Source organism: Haematobia irritans, chromosome 5 (assembly GCF_050003625.1).
Source record: "Haematobia irritans isolate KBUSLIRL chromosome 5, ASM5000362v1, whole genome shotgun sequence".
In the NCBI taxonomy this organism is placed as follows: Eukaryota; Metazoa; Arthropoda; class Insecta; order Diptera; family Muscidae; genus Haematobia; species Haematobia irritans.
The window spans coordinates 92236646-92258993 of NC_134401.1; the positions used below are offsets into that span (position 1 = coordinate 92236646).

Below are 22348 nucleotides of genomic sequence, written 5' to 3' on the forward strand. Positions count from 1 at the left end.
TCGCGTGAATAAAGGTAGGTACTAAGTTCGAGTTTAACCGCTAAAATCAAAACTAAATCTCCAAAAACAGAATAAAATATGTATATACAGTAGTAAGTTCGGCCGGGCCGAATTTTAAATACCCGCCACCATGAATCAACTATAATAGTTTCCTTTGAAAATTTCAGAGGGGTTTGATGACAGATATTTTCCCAAGCAGGTCAGTTCAAATAGTACGCTTCCCAAAGATAAATGTAAAGACTTTACCTATGAAGACTAGATCAGATTCTGAATTTATAAGAACCATTTTTTGTTTGAGTTTTGGAGGAATCATAAACATCTCTTGGAAGTTTGCAAGAAAATGATGAAATAACGCCTTGATTTGAAATCTCAAATCTGTAGATATTCATCCCAATTATTTAAATGATTACGAGAAGTAAAATCTGGAAATTTTGCATTCAGTTTCAAGCAATTTTCATGATCAGTGCGCCTTCTATACCCTCAATAAGTGAAATCGGTCTATATGGAGGCCTTACCAAATGGACCGATAAAACTAAATCATATACACTTTGTTATGGGTCTAAAATGCCAGTATATTTTTAATTTAATTAATTTAATCGGATAAAAACTACAATTTCTAGAAACCCTAGGAGTTAAATCGGGAGTTCGGTGTAATGGGGGCTAAACCAAAATATGCAAGGATACACCCAGTATTCAGCACATTTAATTGTAATTCTAGAATCTAGACCCCGAATCGGAGGACCGGTTTATAAAGGGGCTATATCAAAAACTGTACCGATACTCAATATATTCGGCACATCTCTTTATGGTCCTAGAATACCTCTAGATTTCCAATTTCAGGCAAATTGGATAAAAACTGCGGATTCTAGAAGCACAAGAAGTAAATCTGGAGATCGGTCTATATGCACATATTATCAACATATCTCTTTGTTTTCCTAGAATACCTCTAGATTTCCAACTTCAGGCAAATTGGATAAAAACTACGTATTCTAGAAGCCCAAGAAGTAAAATCGGGAGATCGGTCTATATGGGGGCTATATCAAAACATGGACCGATACACCCCATTTTCGGCACACCTCTTTATGATCCTAGAATACCTCTAGATTTCCAATTTCAGGCATATCGGATAGAAAATACACTTTCTAGACGCCCAAGAAGCAAAATCGGGAAATCGATTCATATACCAAAACATGGACCGATAGGCACCATTTTCGGTACACTTTTTGATGGTCCTAAAATACCTCTAGATTTCCAACTTCAGGCAAATTGGATAAAAACTACGGTTTCCATAAGCCCAAGAAGTAAAATCGGGAGATCGGTCTATATGGGGGCTATACCAAAACATGGGCCGATACATTTTTTGACACACCTCTTTATGGTCATAAAATACCTCTAGATTTCAAATTTCAGGCAAATTGGATAAAAACTACGATTTCTATAAGCCCAAGACCCAAAATCGGGAGGTCGGTTTATATGGGGACTATATCAAAACTTGAACCGATATATATACTTGACCTGCCTGCAAACAAAAGACGAATCTGTGCCAAAAGACAATGGTCACGATTTAAAATGTTATGGTATTGATTAAAAATGTTTTTCTCCTACACGCTCACAAAAAATCGCTTCTGTAACATATACTCCCAAACATATTTTGCTTCAAGCATATACATTTTTGGCTATTGCCCAAACATTTATATGTTTGATCTCTTCCAATATATAATATGTTTGAAAGCATATTGGTCTAAACAATATATGTTTGGGTAGTCAATTTCCAAACATTTTGTATTTTTGCATCCAAATTCAATAATGTTGTCTTCCAAAAAACAATATGTTATTATGTGAACATATAATATGTTTGGAAGCATTTTGCACCCAAAAATATTATATGCTTAAAAAAATTCTCCCAAACAATATTGTGCTCAAAATTTTATTTGTTTATTTATATATTTACAATCATAATGAATTATGAAAATAAACAGGTAATATAGGTGCTAACAACATAGGTTTTCGACCTGAATGCTCAAAATTTTGTTTCTGCCCAATTGTATATTCCCCCACATCTTTCTCACTTTCACGAGATTTTTTAGTTCTTAGCACCTTTTTCTGTAATACAAACATTGTAGAAGAAATTATTCAATTTTATGATTTTTTTTTATTTTAATTTTACCTTTTGCCGGACGGGGATTCGAACAGCGGACCACACAGTTTGTAAGGATCAAAGAAGTAGCTGATCAATTGCCCAAGGAAAAATAAAATGTTAATTTTGTAATAACAAGCAACAATCACCAACTTAATTCAATATCGCTCCCTGTTAAATAGCGCTCCAAGCTACTAAACACATATATGTTTATAGGCTATTTCTAAATTAATATATGTTTGCATCCAAGCATATTATATTTAAAAACATTTTATGTCCCAAACATAATATGTTCTAACATATTAACATATATGTCCCAAACATGTTATGCTAGTTTATGAACATTATATGCTTGCACTCAAAAATATTGTGTTTAAAAATGTGTGTTCCAAACATATAATGTTTATAGCCAAACATATGAAAAACAGTCTTTTTCATCCGTGTAGTTAAAAGAACATGGTCACAACCTAAAATGTTTTGATCTTTATGAAAAAACTTTTTCATCGTCGAAAAAAGGACGCCACTTGAGAAAAGAAAACACAAAATTAAATTTATTTGTTTGTTTTTATTTATTTATAAACTAATTCATTGTTTATTTGTATTTATAATGCCGTTCAAGCAAACATCTTTCATTTACGTCCATTCCAAGAAACAATCAAAACACGACTGACGCGCAAAATGAAAATCGTGTGTACCTGCTCAATGTTTTTATAAAATTCTTTTCGCTGCAAAAAAGTTAAAAAATTAAATGTTCACGAAAAAAATGTAAATGGTCTTTATGGCCATGTAATGGTTCTAGACATGTCTATATGTAACCTATAAAAATACTTTTTTCCCTGTAAAAAAGTAAAAAAAAAATTGAATGGTCAGGTACATGATTTTCCCGACCATTTAATGGTCTTAAATTCTATCATTTGAATGATAGAACATGTTTGCGGTATTTGAGAACCATTCAAATGCTTATTGCCACCATACATTTTTCTCCGCTCGAAAACTATTTTTACAAAGACAAAATACATGGTTTTCGCGACAATTACATGCTCTAGATAAGCATTAAATGGATGCGGCAACCATGTCCAAACATGTTTTTTCTGTGCGTGTATCGTCTTAGAATCTCCCTGATCAAGAATATATATACACTGTTAGAAAAATATGTTTTTCATATGTTCCGATATAAACAAAATGTGTTTCGGGCACAATTTTAAAACACAATATAATTAAGTGCAAACATGTAATGTTCCTAAACCAACACTAAATGTTTGGGACATATATGTTAATATGTTAGAATATATTATGATTGGGGCATGAATCTTTCATAAAAATCATATGTGTGAATGCAAACATATATAAATTTACAAATTTCGACTAAACATACATATGTTGTGATATTTTATTCAAAGCGACAGAGAGAGAGAGTATAGAGAAAGAAATAGAAATGGAAACCGGGAGAGTTGACGAAAGATATCAACATAACACAGCAAAAGAATCAAAAGAGAACAATTTCTGTGAAACCGCATGTATGTTGTTTCGGAAAACTGTTTTATGATAAGGCCAAAAATTTGATATGCTTAAGTCTAAATATTATTTAATTCGAATAAAGAGAATAGACATTCGGAACCAAGAGAATAGACATTTAAAAAACAAACTGCATATGTTTTCGCCTTGAGAGCAGCATTTTATGTATGTGTGGACATGTGTTTTGTTTGTCATTTTGGCATTATGGGCACAATTTTTTTCTTGGTTCGTTAAAAGAAATCAGGGGTCTTCATAAAAATAACGAAAGGGCACTATACTCTTTTTATACCCTCCACCATAGGATGGGGGTATATTAACTTTGTCATTCCGTTTGTAACACATCGAAATATTGCTCTAAGACCCCATAAAGTATATATATTCTGGGTCGTGGTGAAATTCTGAGTCGATCTAAGCATGTCCGTCCGTCCGTCCGTCTGTCCGTCTGTCCGGCTGTCCGTCCGTCTGTGGAAATCACGCTAACTTCCGAACGAAACAAGCTATCGACTTGAAACTTGGCACAAGTAGTTGTTATTGATGTAGGTCGGATGGTATTGAAAGTGGGCCATATCGGACCACGTTTACGTATAGCCCCCATATAAACCGATCCCCAAATTTGGCTTGGGGAGCCTCCCGGAGCAGCAAAATTCATCCGATCCGGTTGAAATTTGGTACGTGGTCTTAGTATACGGTCTCTAACAACCATGCAAAAATTGGTCCTTATCGGTCCATAATTATATATAGCCCCCATATATACCGATCCCCAGATTTGACCTCCGGAGCCTCTTGGAGGGGCAAAATTCATCCGATCCGATTGAAATTTGGTACCTGATGTAAGTATATGGTCTCTAACAACCATGCAAAAATTCGTCCATATCGGTCCATAATTATATATAGCCCCCATATAAACCGATCCCCAGATTTGACCTCCGGAGACTTTTGGAGGGGCAAAATTCATCCGATCCGGTTTAAATTTGGTACCTGATGTTAGTATACGGTCTCTAACAACCATGCAAAAATTGGTCCATATCGGTCCATAATTATATATAGCTCCCATATAAACCGATCCCCAGATTTGACCACCGGAGCCTCTTGGAGGAGCAAAATTTATCCGATCCGGTTGAAATTTAGTACGTGGTCTTAGTATACGGTTTTTAACAACCATGCAAAAATTGGTCCATATCGGTCCATAATTATATATAGCCCCCATATAAACCGATCCCCAGATTTGACCTCCGGAGCCTCTTAGAGGGGCAAAATTCATCCGATCCGGTTGAAATTTGGTACCTGATGTTAGTTTATGGCCTCTAATAACCATGCAAAAATTGGTCCATATCGGTCCATAATTATATATAGCCCCCATATAAACCGATCCCCAGATTTGACCTCCGGAGCCTCTTGGAAGAGCAAAATTCATCCGATCCAGTTGAAATTTGGTACATGGTGTTAGTATGTGGTCTCTAACAACCATGCAAAAATTGGTCCATATCGGTCCATAATTATATATAGTTCCCATATAAACCGTCCCCAGATTTGACGCCCCGAACCTCTTGGAGGAGCAAAAGTCATCCGATACGGTTGAAATTTGGTACATTTTGTCAATATATGGCCTCTAACAGCCATGTAAAAATTGGTCCATATCGGTCTTTAGTTATATATAGCCGATGACTTATTACACAAAAATTGGTCCATATCGCCAAAAATAATCTACCAAAACTTTATTTCCATAGAAAATTTTGTCAAATTTTATTACTATAGAAAGTTTTGTCAAAATTTCATTTCTATAGAAAGTTTTGTCAAAAGTTTATTTCTATACAAATGTTTGTCAAAATTTTATTTCCATAGAAAATTTTGTCAAATTTTATTACTATAGAAAATTTTGTTAAAATTTAATTTCTATAGAAAGTTTTGTCAAAAGTTTATTTCTATAGAAATGTTTGTCCAAATTTCATTTCTATACAAAATTTTATAAATTTTAAAATTTTAAATTTTATACGTATTTAATCGGCCTTTTTTTGTTTAATATATACCCCGTATGGGCTAACTTACAATTTAGAAGACAGTGCTAAAAAGTTTTACGATACCTTGCCATCGGCAAGTGTTATCGCAACCCAAGTAATTCGATTGTGGATGACAGCCTTTAGTAGAAGTTCCTACGCAATCCATGGTGGAGGGTACATAAGATTCGGCCTGGCCGAACTTACGGCCGTATATACTTGTTAGAGTTGGGACAGTAAAATGAAATAAGGAGGAAATAGTGAAAAAATTACACAGAAAAATGTATAAAAATAAAGTTTAGTTCCTCCTTATTAATAAGTAGTCCACGAGGAGTTGACGAACACCTTCAAATATAAAAGCGGGCATTAAGTTCGAGTTTTGCAGCTAAAACAATTTAAAAAGTTTATTTTCTTTAAAATGAATTATTAAAGATAAATAAAAGGCATTTTAGAGCGATGGTGTTAAATGCTAGTAAAAAACTGTTCAAGCCTAAATAAATTTATGTTTATATTATAAAATTATTTATGTATGTTTATACTCGACTCCACGTTCTTCTTTTGTTAGAGTTTTTTCCCTCCAAATTTTAAAGTTTTGTACCAAAAACAGTTTTTTGTTGCAAAATTGTTATTTTTGCAATAAAAATATAATATTTTATCCAAAAATCAGTCAATTTCGTTTATATTAAGCACTGTTACTGACTATAAATCTTTAATAACCCACATTTCGAAGTTTCATTATAAAAATATAGTATAAATATAAATGTGTAAATTAAAAAAAAGTGTTCGGTCGGAGCAGGGATTGAACCCACCTACGTAGCCCAGTGGGTAGTGTGTTGGCTTACAAACTGTATGGTCCTCGGTTCGATTCTCCGTGCAGGCGAAAGGTAAAATTTAAAAAAATTATAAAATAAATAATTTCTTCAACATTATTTGTATTACAGAAAAAGGTGCCAAGAACTAAAATATTTCGTGGTAGTGAAAATTACGAGTATGTTAGGGAATGAGCACAATCGTCTTTGGGAAAAATTCTTCCAAGCATATAATATTTTATGGTCTCAAAATGCTTCCAAACATATAATATGTTCACATAAAACAAACATATTAATGTTTCGGCAGTATCCAATAATATATGTGCTTAATGCAAAATATGTTTGGAACATATGTTAAAGATGCGATTTTTTTTGAGGGTGTACTTTATATAGTAGGAAATCGATATTTCGATGTGTTGCAAACGGAATGACAAACTTATTATACCCCCGTCACCATTATATGGTGGTTGGTATAAATATATCTTTTTGTGGCAAATTTTTGTATAACATGATGGGAATGATCCAATGCAAAACTTGAAAATATTTTTTTTCGGTGAAATGAATTGTTAAAGAAAAGTAACCGTGAACTAATGACTATTTTAGCGAGATAATGCGAACTTAATAACCACCGTAAGGGTGTATGTACACCCTCAAAAAAATCGCTTCTGTAACATATAACCCAAACACATTTTGCTTCAATCATATATATTTTCAGGAATGGTCCAAACAAAATACTGTTTGTATTGTTCAAACATATTATGTTTCACCTTAGGACATGTTCGTAAAAAAATTTAATGAATGTGAGGATATATTTTTAAGGCGCCAATTGGTTACTTCCATTATTTTAATTGCAGCATACTCTCTAGATCTCACTTTCTAACCACATATTTGTTTATAGACTATTTCTAAATTAATATATGTTTGCATCTAAGCTTATTATATTTACAAACATATTATGTCCCAAACATAATATGTTCATCATATTACCATATATGTCCCAAAAATGTTATGTTAGTTTACAAAAATGATATTCTTGCACTTAAAAATATTGTGTTAAAAAATTTTAGTTCCAAACATATAATTTTTACACCCAAACATTTTAAAAACAGTCTTTTTCGTCCGTGTAGGCTTGCCAGATACAATTTGTCAAAAAGCTTGATATTGATCAAAAAACTTGATTTTGAAAAAACAAATAGTTCGTATTCTTATATATCGAATTAATTAATTCTTTACCATCGGGTGTTGTTAAAAAAAAAATTGAAAGTTTTTGCAATCCACATTAAAATTTATTCATACTAATAGTTCAGTTTTTATTAGATCAAAGCGAGCCACCATAGTTAGCATGCCCGCCTTGCATACATAGAGTCGTGGGTTCAAACACAGTTTTTCAACGATGGATTATCCCACCTCAGTAATGCTGGTGACATTTCTGAGTGTTTCAAAGCTTCTCTAAGTGGTTTCACTGCAATGTTGAACTCCGTTCAGGCTCGGCTATAAAAAGGAGGTCCCTTGTCATTGAGGTTAACATAGAACCGGGCAGCACTCAGTGATAAGAGAGAAGTTCACCACTGTGGTATCATAATGGACTGAATAGTCTAAGTGAGTCTGAATATCGGGCTGCCACTATACGTAATCTAACCTAACCATGGACAGAGAATCGAACCATACAGTTTGTAAGCCAATACACTATCCACTAGGCTACGTAACTGTTATTGTCATCAACAGACAATCATCGCTATAGCCATCAACGCACAAGCAACGTATATAGCCAAGCAGTTATATTTATAGAGCATAGTTTTTGGCGCCTACAAGCCGATGCAAAGAAACTTGATTTAACCCTTCGTTGCATGGCATTGTATATATGATATGTTAGATTCTCGCCTGTCTAGTAGAGGTGTGGGCGTGACACGAAATTATTGTGACACGCGTGATTCCCGCGTGAATCACGTGAGTCGTGAATAAAATCTGAAGCAACTTTCGTGAATGTGCGTGAATGGGACTAAAAGAAATATGTCGTGCGTGAACGTTCGTGAGTAATAAAGTCGGTTCGTGAATGTGCGTGAATAAAATTTCTGCAAAATCACGCTCACGAAAAAAATCAAGATTTAATTCTTACTCGTATGTTCACTGAAATTAATTTAGCTGTCGAACTACATTCTATTCATGAATTTTGTTACCTTTGCTCATTCCTGGTTGGAAAATGTCGTGAGTCTCGTGAATTTGTCGTGAGTCACGTGAATTGTAGTGAATCGTGCGTGAACATGAGACTGTAAAAGTAGTTCGTGCGTGAGCGTGCGTGAGAACTGGTTTTCATTTCGTGAATGTGCGTGAGTGGGACTGGCTACCACACGTATCGTGCGTGAGCGTGCGTGAATAAATATTTGACTTCGTGAATGTGCGTGAGTGTGAGTGAAATTTCACTTACGCGCACACCTCTACTGTCTAGCTTTCTTTTTCTTTATAGTGTACCAAATTGTTTACCCTCCACCATAGGATGGGGTATACTAACTTTGTCATTCCGTTTGTAACACATCGAAATATTGCTCTAAAACCCCATAAAGTATATATATTCTGGATCGTGGTGAAATTATGAGTCGATCTGAGCATGTCCGTCCGTCCGTCTGTTGAAATCACGCTAACTTCCGAACGAAACAAGCTATCGACTTGAAACTTGGCACACGTAGTTGTATTGATGTAGGCATTGCAAATGGGCCATATCGGTCCACTTTTACGTATAGCCCCGGCTGAAATTTGGTGCATGGTGTTAGAATATGGTCTCTAACAACCATGCAAAAATTGGTCCACCTCGGTCCTCTGATTTTTGGGATGCGCACGGACTTTTGAGTCTTTCCACGCTTTGGAGACGGTTCACCGGTCGCTGTCCACTCAGCCGACTGTCGATTGGACTCAGGAGTGTAGTGATGGAGCCATGTTTCATCCATTGTCACATATCGACGTAAAAACTCGGGTGTATTACGAGTTAACAGCTTCGTTGTTGTTTTTGGTCAAATGTGAGCTCGCGCGGCACCCATTTTGCACAGAGCTTCCGCATATCCAAATATTGATGAATGATATGACCAACACGTTCCTTTGATATCTTTAAGGCCTCTGCTATCTCGATCAACTTCATTTTACGGTCACTCAAAATCATTTTGTGGATTTTTTGATGTTTTCGTCGGTAACCACATCTTTCGGGCGTACACTGAGTTCACCGTCCTCCGTGCTCTTTTCACCACGCTTGAATTTTGCATACCAATCAATTATTGTTGATTTCATTGGGGCAGAGTCCGAAAACTCATTATCAAGCCAAGTTTTTGCTTCCACCGTATTTTTGCCCTTCAGAAAACAGTATTTTATCAAAACACGAAATTCCTTTTTTTCTATTTTTTTCACAATAACAAAAGTTGCTTCACAAAAGACGCTCTATCTCACAAACTAATTGGCTTACAGACGTCAAATTTTGCCACGAATCATTTGAAGGTTGGTACTATATAAAAATAATGCATTTAATACTAGCGACGCCATCTATGTGTCAGACCGGGGATTTATCAGCCAACCTGTTATGGTCTCTAATGACCATGCAAAAAGTGGTCCACATCGGTCCATAATTATATATAGCCCCAATATAAACCGATCACCAGATTTGACCTCCGAAGCCCCTTGGAAGAGCAATATTCATCCGATTCGGTTGAAATTTGGTACGTGATATGGTACGTATATGGTATCCAACAACCATGCGGGAATTGGTTCATATCAGTTCATAATTATATATAGCACCCATATAAAACGATCCCCAGATTTGACCTCCGGTGCCTTTAGCAGAAGCAAAATTCATCCGATCTGGTTGAAATTTTGTACGTGGTGGTAGTATATGATATTTAACAACCATGCCAAAAGTGGTCCATATCACTCCATAATCATATATAGCCCCCATATAAACCGATCCCGAGGTTTGGTTTTGGAGCCTCTTGGAGGAACAAATTTCATCTGAGTCAGTTGAAATTTGGAACATTGTGCTAGTATATGGCCGTTAACATCCATGCCTAACTAGGTCAATATCGGTTTATAGTTATATATAGCCCTCTGATAAATCGATCCCCAATCACACAGAAATTGGTCCATATCAAGTTCATAATTCTATATAGCCCACATATAAGCGACCCCCATATTTCAATTCTAGCTCTCTACGTACCGTGCAAAATTCCATATCGATTCGTAATTATTTGTAGACGTACCTATACATACATTTTTTGTCTAATATATACCACGTGTGGACTAACTCACAATTTAGAAAACGATGTTAAAAAGTTTTAAGATACCACAACTCAAGTAATTCGATTGGATGACAGTCTTTCGTAGAAGTTTCTACGCAATCCATGGTGGAGGGTACATAAGATTCAGCCTGGCTGAACTTACGGCCGTATATACTTGTTTTTTCTTATTCACATTTTGGAAGGCGTAGATTATATATGATAAGGATTTTATCCAGTATCGTAACAATTTCATTTAAGTAAAGCGAAATTAAAATAAGTTTTTGGGTACCTCGAAAAATTTAATTTATTTGTTTTAATATTATTAAAGTTTATTAAAATTTGTTGAAATGTAAATATGAAATGAAAAGTTTACTCTATTCAAAACGATACGAATATAGTTTTGTAATACAAATTATACTTTCAATTGTTCTACGATGAATCATATCATATCTGCAATTTCATGCGTTTTAGCCGATATGAACATATATGCCATATAATTGCATATGTGCAATATCATGCATTCCATCCATTTTTGTTACTACTAGGATACTGAGCGAAGAATATGAATATAAAGACGAATATTTTGATGATGATGGAGATTTAAACACGGAGTTTGATATAAATCGATCGTAGAAGAAGCACAAAACGTAAGAGAAGATTCGAATTGATCCTTGGCCTACATCGTTAGAGAATCGTATAAGATACAAGCTACTGGATTGTAATTGTTACACGTATATTCATTGTGATAAATAGGTTAGATGGGTTCAAAATTTTGTGATACGTTCTATCACCTTTGAACCATCAAACCGAATCATCTTCGATATGGCGGTTTCTATACCTTGTAAAAGCCTAGCATTTAAAATAAACGGAGTTCCGCTACTCTTATTCGGCGCAGATGTGCCCCCAACTCTAGTTGCCCGGTAATGATTCATACAACGTTTCTATACGTCATCCTCTTCTCAAACAAACAAACAAATCTAACATACCAAAACATTTTTATACTTGCTCAAACCCAGCTAGCATTTTTGTCGTTTTTTAAGCATTTTCGAGTCTTTTTCGAGTCTACTTGGCGATTAAAAAGGCAGAATATGAGCTCATTTTATGAACATAAAAGACTCTTTTGTCGGGAGAAAAACGTGACTACCCGCGACTCTTCTTTATAAATCATTTATGAGTCTTCTTCTATAATATTTTAGAGTCTTTTTCGACTAATTTTTTAGTAGCATTAAAGTCTTTTTTGAATCGTTTTTTGATCAGTTTTAGTCTTAATATACCTCATCTGCGATTCTTTTCCGAGTCGTTTTTCAATTATGATTATAATCCCTTACGAGCCTTTAATTGATCACATATTACTCTATTTATGAGTCACTTATGAGTCATTTAATAGTCATATTTCTAATCGCAAATGACTCTCCTAAGTGCATTTTTGAGTCGGTTTTCTGAACCCTTTCCCTTTAATTAATAATACGTGTTTTTTTATTAATATAAATATTTAATATTAATATTTGTATTATAATTATTTTAATTAAAATACTTAGTATTTAATAACAAAATTATAAATAACAATCATTTGTTAATATATCTTTAAATGAAAAAAAAACAATTAATTTTAATAAAATTAAATAAAAAAATATATATACTTAATCACTTCTTTTCGTTTTTGTCAAACGATCCTTAGCATGAACAAAATGTTTTTGTAATACGACATTCATTTCCCTGTCTGTCGTTTCGTATTTAAGATGACATATATCTAAAAATATATAAGTGATTTTCTTGTAATAAAATTTAATTATTATTTGTATTATATATATTTACTTACTTTTAATTAAAGTTATTATGAAAGATTTTTCAGCACTGGGCTTAGTGCTAGTCCCCTTCCAGCCATATAATGTAGCCAGTTCATCGGAATATACTTTCCGAACTGAATATCTTAAAAATTGTGCGTGTCCTTCTCCGCCGGTTTTTGCTGTAACCTCTTTCTAAAAAATGTAAACAGTGTTAAGAAAAATTATAAATTATCAATTTTATTTGTTAGTTTGTTTCGTCGTCTTTCATACTTACAATTTGTTTCAGCTTTTCTTCATTTTCCTGTAGCAAATTCTCAAATTCATTTAAATCGTTTTTATTATTAAATGGAAGTTTCTGACAATATTTCTGACAATTGCCCCGTTAAAATTGTGATTTAAATATAAAAACACTTGCAATAACTCTGTAAGATCATTATTTGATCACCAAAAGTACTCGAAGATGACTCCTTTAGACGATTTTAAATCGAACACATTTTATGCCCATTAGCGCGAGTCATTTTCGTGCCATTTGTGGTCCCGTAACTGTTTAAGCAGTTTTTGATTACCAAAAGTACTCGAAGATGACTCCTCTAGACGGTTTTTGTTAGATTTTTGTTATTTTTTGTTGTATTTTATAACGAACTCATTTTACGCCCATTAGCGCGAGTCATTTTCGTATCGTATTATAATCACATAACTGACATATCAGTTTTTGATCTTCTAAAGTACTCGAATATGACTCATTTACATGATTTTTGTTAAAACAATCACCCAAATGCTAGCTGGGAATTAAATCATACTCATACAACGAAGGGACCATACCATTAGCTTTCTTAAAAATGCAACTATTGCAAATGAGTGTAAAATATGATCGGGAATATTAGCAAAATCTTAACCCAATAATTTAACATATAGCTACACTCAAAGAAAAACAAGTCGGGCGGGCCGACTATATCATACCCTAAACCACCCTTACTGAAGTAATCATAAGCATTTATGGGGTAGCAGTGTATAGGACTGGGAGATAAACGGCAGTTGCATATTTAAATGAAGGGGTACATGTTTATGTTTATTTTATCATAGTGTTGCCGGGGAAAATGTTCGGTTTACCCTACAAGGACAAAAAAGTTCCCTACTACTTTCCCTACAATATTCTCGTTAAATTTAAACAAATTTTACAATACAAAAATGGTTCTAAGTACTTTATTATCTTAAAACATGAAAATGCAACGTATATAACCTCGAAAATAAATTTGTATTACCACCACGGTTGCCACAGTTGGTAGAATTCTACCAAAAATAGTTTTTTTATACCCTCCACCATAGGATGGGGGTATATTAACTTTGTCATTCCGTTTGTAACACATCGAAATATTGCTCTAAGACCCCATAAAGTATATATATTCTGGGTCGTGGTGAAATTCTGAGTCGATCTAAGCATGTCCGTCCGTCCGTCCGTCCGTCTGTCCGTCTGTCCGGCTGTCCGTCCGTCTGTGGAAATCACGCTAACTTCCGAACGAAACTAGCTATCGACTTGAAAATTGGCACAAGTAGTTGTTATTGATGTAGGTCGGATGGTATTGAAAATGGGCCATATCGGCCCACGTTTACGTATAGCCCCCATATAAACCGATCCCCAAATTTGGCTTGCGGAGCCTTCCGGAGCAGCAAAATTGAAATTTGGTACGTGGTCTAAGTATACGGTCTCTAACAACCATGCAAAAATTGGTCCATATCGGTCCATAATTATATATAGCCCCCATATAAACCGATCCCCAGATTTGACCTCCGGAGCCTCTTGGAGGGGCAAAATTCATCCGATCCGGTTGAAATTTGGTACCTGATGTTAGTATACGGTCTCTAACAACCATGCAAAAACTGGTCCATATCGGTCCATAATTATATATAGCTCCCATATAAACCGATCCCCAGATTTGATCTCCGGAGCCTCTTGGAGGGGCAAAATTCATCCTATCCGTTTGAAATTGGGTACCTGATGTTAGTATACGGTCTCTAACAAGCATGGAAAAATTGGTCCATATCGGTCCATAATTATATATAGCTCCCATATAAACCGATCCCCAGATTTGAACTCTGGAGCCTCTTGGATGAGCAAAATTCATCCGATCCAATTGAAATTTAGTACGTGGTGTTAGTATATGGTCTCTAACAACCATGCAAAAATTGGTCCATATCGGTCCATAATTATATATAGCTCCCATATAAACCGATCCCCAGATTTGACCTCCGGAGCCTCTTGGAGGAGGAAAAGTCATCCGATGCGGTTGAAATTTGGTACATTTCGTTAGTATATGGCCTCTAACAGCCATGTAAAAATTGTAAAATTTTATTACTATAGAAAGTTTTGTCAAAATGTCATTTCTATAGAAAGTTTTGTAAAAAGTTTATTTCTATAGCAATGTTTGTCAACATTTTATTTCCATAGAAAATTTTGTCAAAATTTTATTTCTATAGAAAATTTTGTACAAAATTTATTTCTGTAGAAAATTTTGTCAACATTTTAATTCTATAGACAATTTTGTCAACATTTTATTTCTATAGAGCATTTTGTCAACATTTTATTTCTATAGAAAATTTAGTCAACATTTTATTTCTATAGAAACTTTTGTCAAAATTTTATTGCTATAGAAAATTTTGTCAACATTTTACTTCCATAGAAAATGTTGTCAACATTTTATTTCTATAGAAAATTTTGTCAAACTGAATTATATAAGTATTTAATCGGCCTTTTTATACCCTCCACCATAGGATGGGGGTATATTAACTTTGTCATTCCGTTTGTAACACATCGAAATATTGCTCTAAGACCCCATAAAGTATATATATTCTGGGTCGTGGTGAAATTCTGAGTCGATCTAAGCATGTCCGTCCGTCTGTCCGTCTGTCCGTCCGTCCGTCTGTCCGTCTGTCCGGCTGTCCGTCCGTCTGTGGAAATCACGCTAACTTCCGAACGAAACAAGCTATCGACTTGAAACTTGGCACAAGTAGTTGTTATTGATGTAGGTCGGATGGTATTGAAAATGGGCCATATCGGACCACGTTTACGTATAGCCCCCATATAAACCGATCCCCAAATTTGGCTTGGGGAGCCTCCCGGAGCAGCAAAATTCATCCGATCCGGTTGAAATTTGGTACGTGGTCTTAGTATACGGTCTCTAACAACCATGGAAAAATTGGTCCATATCGGTCCATAATTATATATAGGCCCCATATAAACCGATCCCCAGATTTGACCTCCGGAGCCTCTTGGAGGGGCAAAATTCATCCGATCCGATTGAAATGTGGTACCTGATGTTAGTATATGGTCTCTAACAACCATGCAAAAATTGGTCCATATCGGTCCATAATTATATATAGCCCCCATATAAACCGATCCACAGATTTGAACTCCGGAGACTTTTGGAGGGGCAAAATTCATCCGATCCGGTTGAAATTTGGTACCTGATGTTAGTATACGGCCTCTAACAACCATGGAAAAATTGGTCCATATCGGTCCATAATTATATATAGCTCCCATATAAACCGATCCCCAGATTTGACCACCGGAGCCTCTTGGAGGAGCAAAATTCATCCGATCCGGTTGAAATTTAGTACGTGGTCTTAGTATATGGTTTTTAACAACCATGCAAAAATTGGTCCATATCGGTCCATAATTATATATAGTTCCCATATAAACCGTCCCCAGATTTGACGTCCGGAACCTCTTGGAGGAGCAAAAGTCATCCGATACGGTTGAAATTTGATACATTTTGTCAATATATGGCCTCTAACAGCCATGTAAAAATTGGTCCATATCGGTCTTTAGTTATATATAGCCGATGACTTATTACACAAAAATTGGTCCATATCGCCAAAACCAATCTACCAAAACTTTATTTCCATAGAAAATTTTGTCAAATTTTATTACTATAGAAAGTTTTGTCAAAATTTCATTTCTATAGAAAGTTTTGTCAAAAGTTTATTTCTATACAAATGTTTGTCAAAATTTTATTTCCATAGAAAATTTTGTCAAAATTTTATTTCTGTAGAAAATTTTGTAATTTACCAAAACTTTATTTCCATAGAAAATTTTGTCAAATTTTATTACTATAGAAAGTTTTGTTAAAATTTCATTTCTATAGAAAGTTTTGTCAAAAGTTTATTTCTATAGAAATGTTTGTCAAAATTTTATTTCTATAGAAAATTTTGTAAAAAATTTTGTCAACATTTTATTTCTATACAAAATTTTGTCAAAATTTCATTTCTATACAAAATTTTGTCAACATTTTATTTCTATAGAAATTTTTGTCAAAATTGTATTGCTGTAGAAAATTTTGTCAACATTTTACTTCATAGAAAATTTTGTCAACATTTTATTTCTATAGAAAATTTTGTCAAGTTTTTATTTCTATAGAAAATTTTGTCAAATTTTTATTTCTATAGAAAATTTTGTCAAAATTTTATTTCTATAGAAAATTTTGTCAAGGTTTCATTTCTATAGAAAATTTTGTCAAAATTTTATTTCTATAGAAAATTTTGTCAAACTAGATTATATACGTATTTAATCGGCCTTTTTTTTGTTTAATATATACCCCGTATGGGCTAACTTACAATTTAGAAGACAGTGTTAAAAAGTTTTACGATACCTTGCCATCGGCAAGTGCTATCGCAACCCAAGTAATTCGATTGTGGATGACAGCCTTTAGTAGAAGTTCCTACGCTATCCATGGTGGAGGGTACATAAGATTCGGCCTGGCCGAACTACGGCCGTATATACTTGTTGATACATTTCGACTGCCAAAAGCACCGTGCCACGACCGCGAGCCATTTGGCACTTTTTCATCACAATTACTTTATATAAAACTATTCTGCCCTAAATGTGAACGTTTCTCAACTCTAAAAACATGTAAGGAAAGTCTAAAGTCGGGCGGGGCCGACTATATTATACCCTGCACCACTTTGTAGATCTAAATTTTCGATACCATATCACATCCGTCAAATGTGTTGGGTGCTACATATAAAGGTTTGTACCAAATACATACATTTAAATATCACTCGATTTGGACAGAATTTGATAGACTTTTACAAAATCTATAGACTCAAAATTTAAGTTGACTAATGCACTAGCGTGGAACACAATTTTAGTAAAACAATATGGGAAACATTTAAATCTGAAGCAATTTTAAGGAAACTTCGCAAAAGTTTATTTATGATTTAGCGCTCGATATATATGTATTAGATGTTTAGGAAAATTAGAGTCATTTTTACAACTTTTCGACTAAGCAGTGGCGATTTAACAAGGAAAATATTGGTATTTTGACCATTTTTGTCGAAATCAAAAAAACATATATATGGGAAATCTGAACCGATTTCAATTAAATTTGGCACACATGACTATATTACTAATTGTACTCCTAGTGCAAAATTTCAACCAAATTGGGCCAAAACTCTGGCTTCTGGGGCCATATAAGTCCATATCGGGCGAAAAATAGATATGGAAGCTATATCTAAATCTGAACCGATTTCAATCAAATTTGGCACACATGACTATACTACCAACTGTACTCTTTGTGCAAAATTTCAAGCTAATCGGGATAAAACTCTGGCTTCTGGGTCCATATAAGTGCATATCGGGCGAAAGATATATATGGGAGCTATATCTAAATCTGAACCGATTTCAACCAAATTTGGCACGCATAACTACAATGCTAAGTCTAGTTCCTGTGCAAAATTTCAACCAAATTGGGTCAAAACTCTGGCTTTTAGGACCATATTAGTCCATATCGGGCGAAAGATATATATGGGAGCTATATCTAAATCTGAACCGATTTTGATCAAATTTTGTACACTTGACTATACTGCTAATTGTACTCCTAGTGCAAAATTTCAACCAAATTCGGCCAAAAATCTGGCTTCTGGGGCCATATAAGTCCATATCAGGCGAAAGATATATATGGGAGCTATATCTAAAACTGAACCGATTTCAATCAAATTTTGCACACTTGACTATACGACTAAGTGTTATGTTTGTACAAAATTTCAAGCAAATCGGTATAAAACTCTGGCTGCTGGGTCCATATTAGTGCATATCGGACGAAAGATATATATGGGAGCTATATCTAAATCTGAACCGATTTCTTCCAAAATCAATAGGGTTCTATTCTGACACAAATTAGGAATATGTGCCAAATTGGAAGGCGATTGGACTTAAAATGCGACCTAGACTTTGATCACAAAAATGTGTTCACAGAGAGACGGACGGACGGACATGGTTATATCGACTCAGGGACCCACCCTGAGCATTATTGCCAAAGACACCATGGGTCTATCTCGTATCCTTCTGGGTGTTACAAACATATGCACTAACTTATAATACCTTGTTCCACAGTGTGGCGCAGGGTATAATTATAAAAAGCGTATTCCAAATTAAGATATTTTAGTTTTTATTACAGGATCTCAACATTTATGAGAGGCATATTGTCTATACCATATTCGTTTGAAAGAGGTACTTCTTCATAAATTTTCAATTGAAATAAACTTTTGACAATATTTCCTATAGAAAAAAAAAAATTTGACAAAATCTTCTATAGAAATAAAATTTTGACAAAATTTTCTATACAAATAAAATTTTGACAATATTTCTAATAGCAATAAAATTTTGGCAACATTTTCAATAGAATTAAAATTTTAACAAACTTTTCTATAGAAATAAAAATTTTACAAAATTTCCTATAGAAATAAAATCTTGAATTTTCTATAGAAATAATATTTTGACAAAATTTTCTTAGAAATAATTTTTTGACAAAATTTCCTATAAAAATAAATTTTCGACAATAATTCCTATAGAAATAAAATTTTGACAAAATCTTCTATAGAAATAAAATTTTGACAAAATTTTCTATACAAATAAAATTTTGACAACATTTTCTATAGAAATAAAATTTTAACAAAATTTTCTATAGAAATAAAATTTTGACAAAATTTTCTATACAAATAAAATTTTGACAACATTTTCTATAGAAATAAAATTTTAACAAAATTTTCTATACAAATAAAATTTTGACAATATTTCTTATAGCAATAAAATTTTGACAACATTTTCAATAGAAATAAAATTTTAACAAACTTTTCTATAGAAATAAAAATTTTACAAAATTTTCTATAGAAATAAAATCTTGACATTTTCTATAGAAATAATATTTTGACAAAATTTTCCTAGAAATAATTTTTTGACAAAATTTCCTATAGAAATAAATTTTTGACAATAATTCCTATAGAAATAAAATTTTGACAAAATCTTCTATAGAAATAAAATTTTGACAAAATTTTCTATACAAATAAAATTTTGACAACATTTTCTATAGAAATAAAATTTTTACAAAATTTTCTATAGAAATAAAATTTTGACAACATTTTCTATAGAAATAAAATTTTTACAAGATTTTCTTTAGAAATAAAATGTTTACAAAATTTTGGCAGAACTAAAATTTTTGCAAAATTTTCTGCAGGAATAAAAGTTTGACAAAATTTTCTATAGAAATAAAATTTTGACATTTTCTATAGAAATAAAATTTTTACAAAATTTTGGCAGAAATAAAATTTTTACAAAATTTTCTGCAGGAATAAAATTTTGACAAAATGTTCTATAGAAATAAGATTTTGCAAAATAAGATTTTTTAGAAAAACTAAAAAAAAATGTGCAAATCGGTCTAGAATTAAATATTCATATACTTTTACAATAGTCTTTAAATTTGATATTGTGTAATTTTAGCACCTTTCGGCTTCAAATAGTACATCTTTAATACATTTTTAGTACTTTTTCGTCAACATCATTTATCATCCCTGGTATGGAATACTATAAAAGAATCCAGAACAAACTATAATTTAAATATGCTATGTCCGTTATGTTATTCTCTGTTTCTTATGGTCGTAATGACATGCATATTAACTCGAAACTATAAAAATTCTAGAAAAGTGCAATTTAAAAGTTGACCTCATTTCAAAAGTTTGTCTAGTTAAGTGTTCTATTTAAGCACTACGAGTCTGCTACGTGAGACATGAAAATCGCTCATCCATATGGGTCACAAATGAGAAACTCCATTAACTGTCCTGTATGTTTATATTGTTCATTTTCTTGGAATATTTGTCGAAATCATTGCACAAAATTTTAAACCAAATCACGCACACCACATATACTAAATGCAAAATGTCACCCGCAATGGGAGATATTTTTCAAAATCCACTAAAATAGGGGATGGAACATCACATACATAAACAAATTAAATGATATTTGTATAGCCTTGAGCTATGAATGACAAGTAGGGTATGTTTGCCACAAACATTCGCAATCTTATTTAAAAATTTAACCCCAGCGGTGAAATTTGGCTTTTTCACTCCCAAACGAAATTTGAGACAAATATATATCGTTCTCCATTTGCTTTTCGCTGTAAGGAAGTTTGTTTGGAAGAAAAGAATATACTTTTTGTGATAAATTTGGATTCTTTTACAGGATGTAAAAACAATTTCATGAGGACTAACATACAAAAAAATCTTTTCTGGCTAATTGAAGGCATCTTTCTCACATTCATGTGGTTTATTAATTATTCTATTTTATAATTTTTTCAATTTTATCTTTCGCCTGGACGGAGAATTGAACCTGGAACTATACAGTTTGTAAGGCAATACACTATCCACTGGGCTACGTAGCTGTCATCGTCATCAACAGACAATTATCTCTATATCCATCAACACACAAGCAACGCAAACAGTCAAGCAGTCATATTTATAAAGCATAGTTTTCGGCGCCCACAAGCCGACGTAAAGAAACTTCATTTGATAGAAACCTACCTTTAGTTGACCAGCAATGGTTAGCACGCCCGCATGTGTTTAATCCCTGCTTCGACCGATTTGTATATATTCCAAATATGTTCCGAAGAACTGTTCGACATTACATACTACCATATTATATTTTTACTATGAAACTTCAAAATGTGTCTTATTAAAGACTTAAAGTTAGAAAAGAACGGTGCTTAATATATGTTGTTGGATCTAAATTAATTTCATTTATCGCAAAAATAAAAATTTTGTTTGGTGATAAAAGTTTGAAATTTTCCAAGCAATTCAAAAAACTCTAACAAAAGAAAAACCTTTCGGTTCAGATTTAGATAAAGCTCCCATATATATTTTTCGCCCTATATGCATTTAATTGTCCCCAGAGACCAAAATTTCGCCATGATTTCCTTCAACTTTTGCACAAATATCCCATATACCTTTCAACGGCTTCACACTCATATGACCCGAGAGGACAAAAGTTTACTCCAATTTACGTCACATTGTGTACAGAGAGTAGAATTTACATTCTAACTATGCATGCCAAATTAAAATCGGATCTTATTTGAATATAGCTGTCATATATATATATATATATATATAGTATATATATATATATATATATATATATATATATATATATATATATATATATATATATATATATATATATATATATATATATATATATATATATATATATATATATATATATATATATATATATATATATATATATATATATATATATATATATATATATATATATATATATATATATATATATATTTATATATATATATATATATATATATATATATATATATATATATATATATATATATATATATATATATATATATATATATATATATATATATATATATATAATATATATATATATATATATATATATATATATATATATATATATATATATATATATATATATATATATATATATATATATATATATATATATATATATATATATATATATATATATATATATATATATATATAT

The 22348-nt window shown here is 32.7% G+C and overlaps 1 protein-coding gene across 1 annotated transcript in view; it reads right to left on the reverse strand.

The window, feature by feature from the left end:
- Positions 1-12348: 12348 nt before the first annotated feature.
- The window catches only part of LOC142239921 (uncharacterized), an 18047-nt gene continuing 8047 nt past the window's right edge, over positions 12349-22348 (reverse strand). Inside the window, exons 3-5 of the mRNA XM_075311661.1 lie at positions 12770-12862; positions 12528-12687; positions 12349-12458 (exon numbers count right to left, since the gene is read on the reverse strand). Of these exons, the coding sequence (XP_075167776.1) occupies positions 12349-12458; positions 12528-12687; positions 12770-12862 (363 nt within the window). The remainder of the gene's footprint in view (positions 12459-12527; positions 12688-12769; positions 12863-22348) is intronic.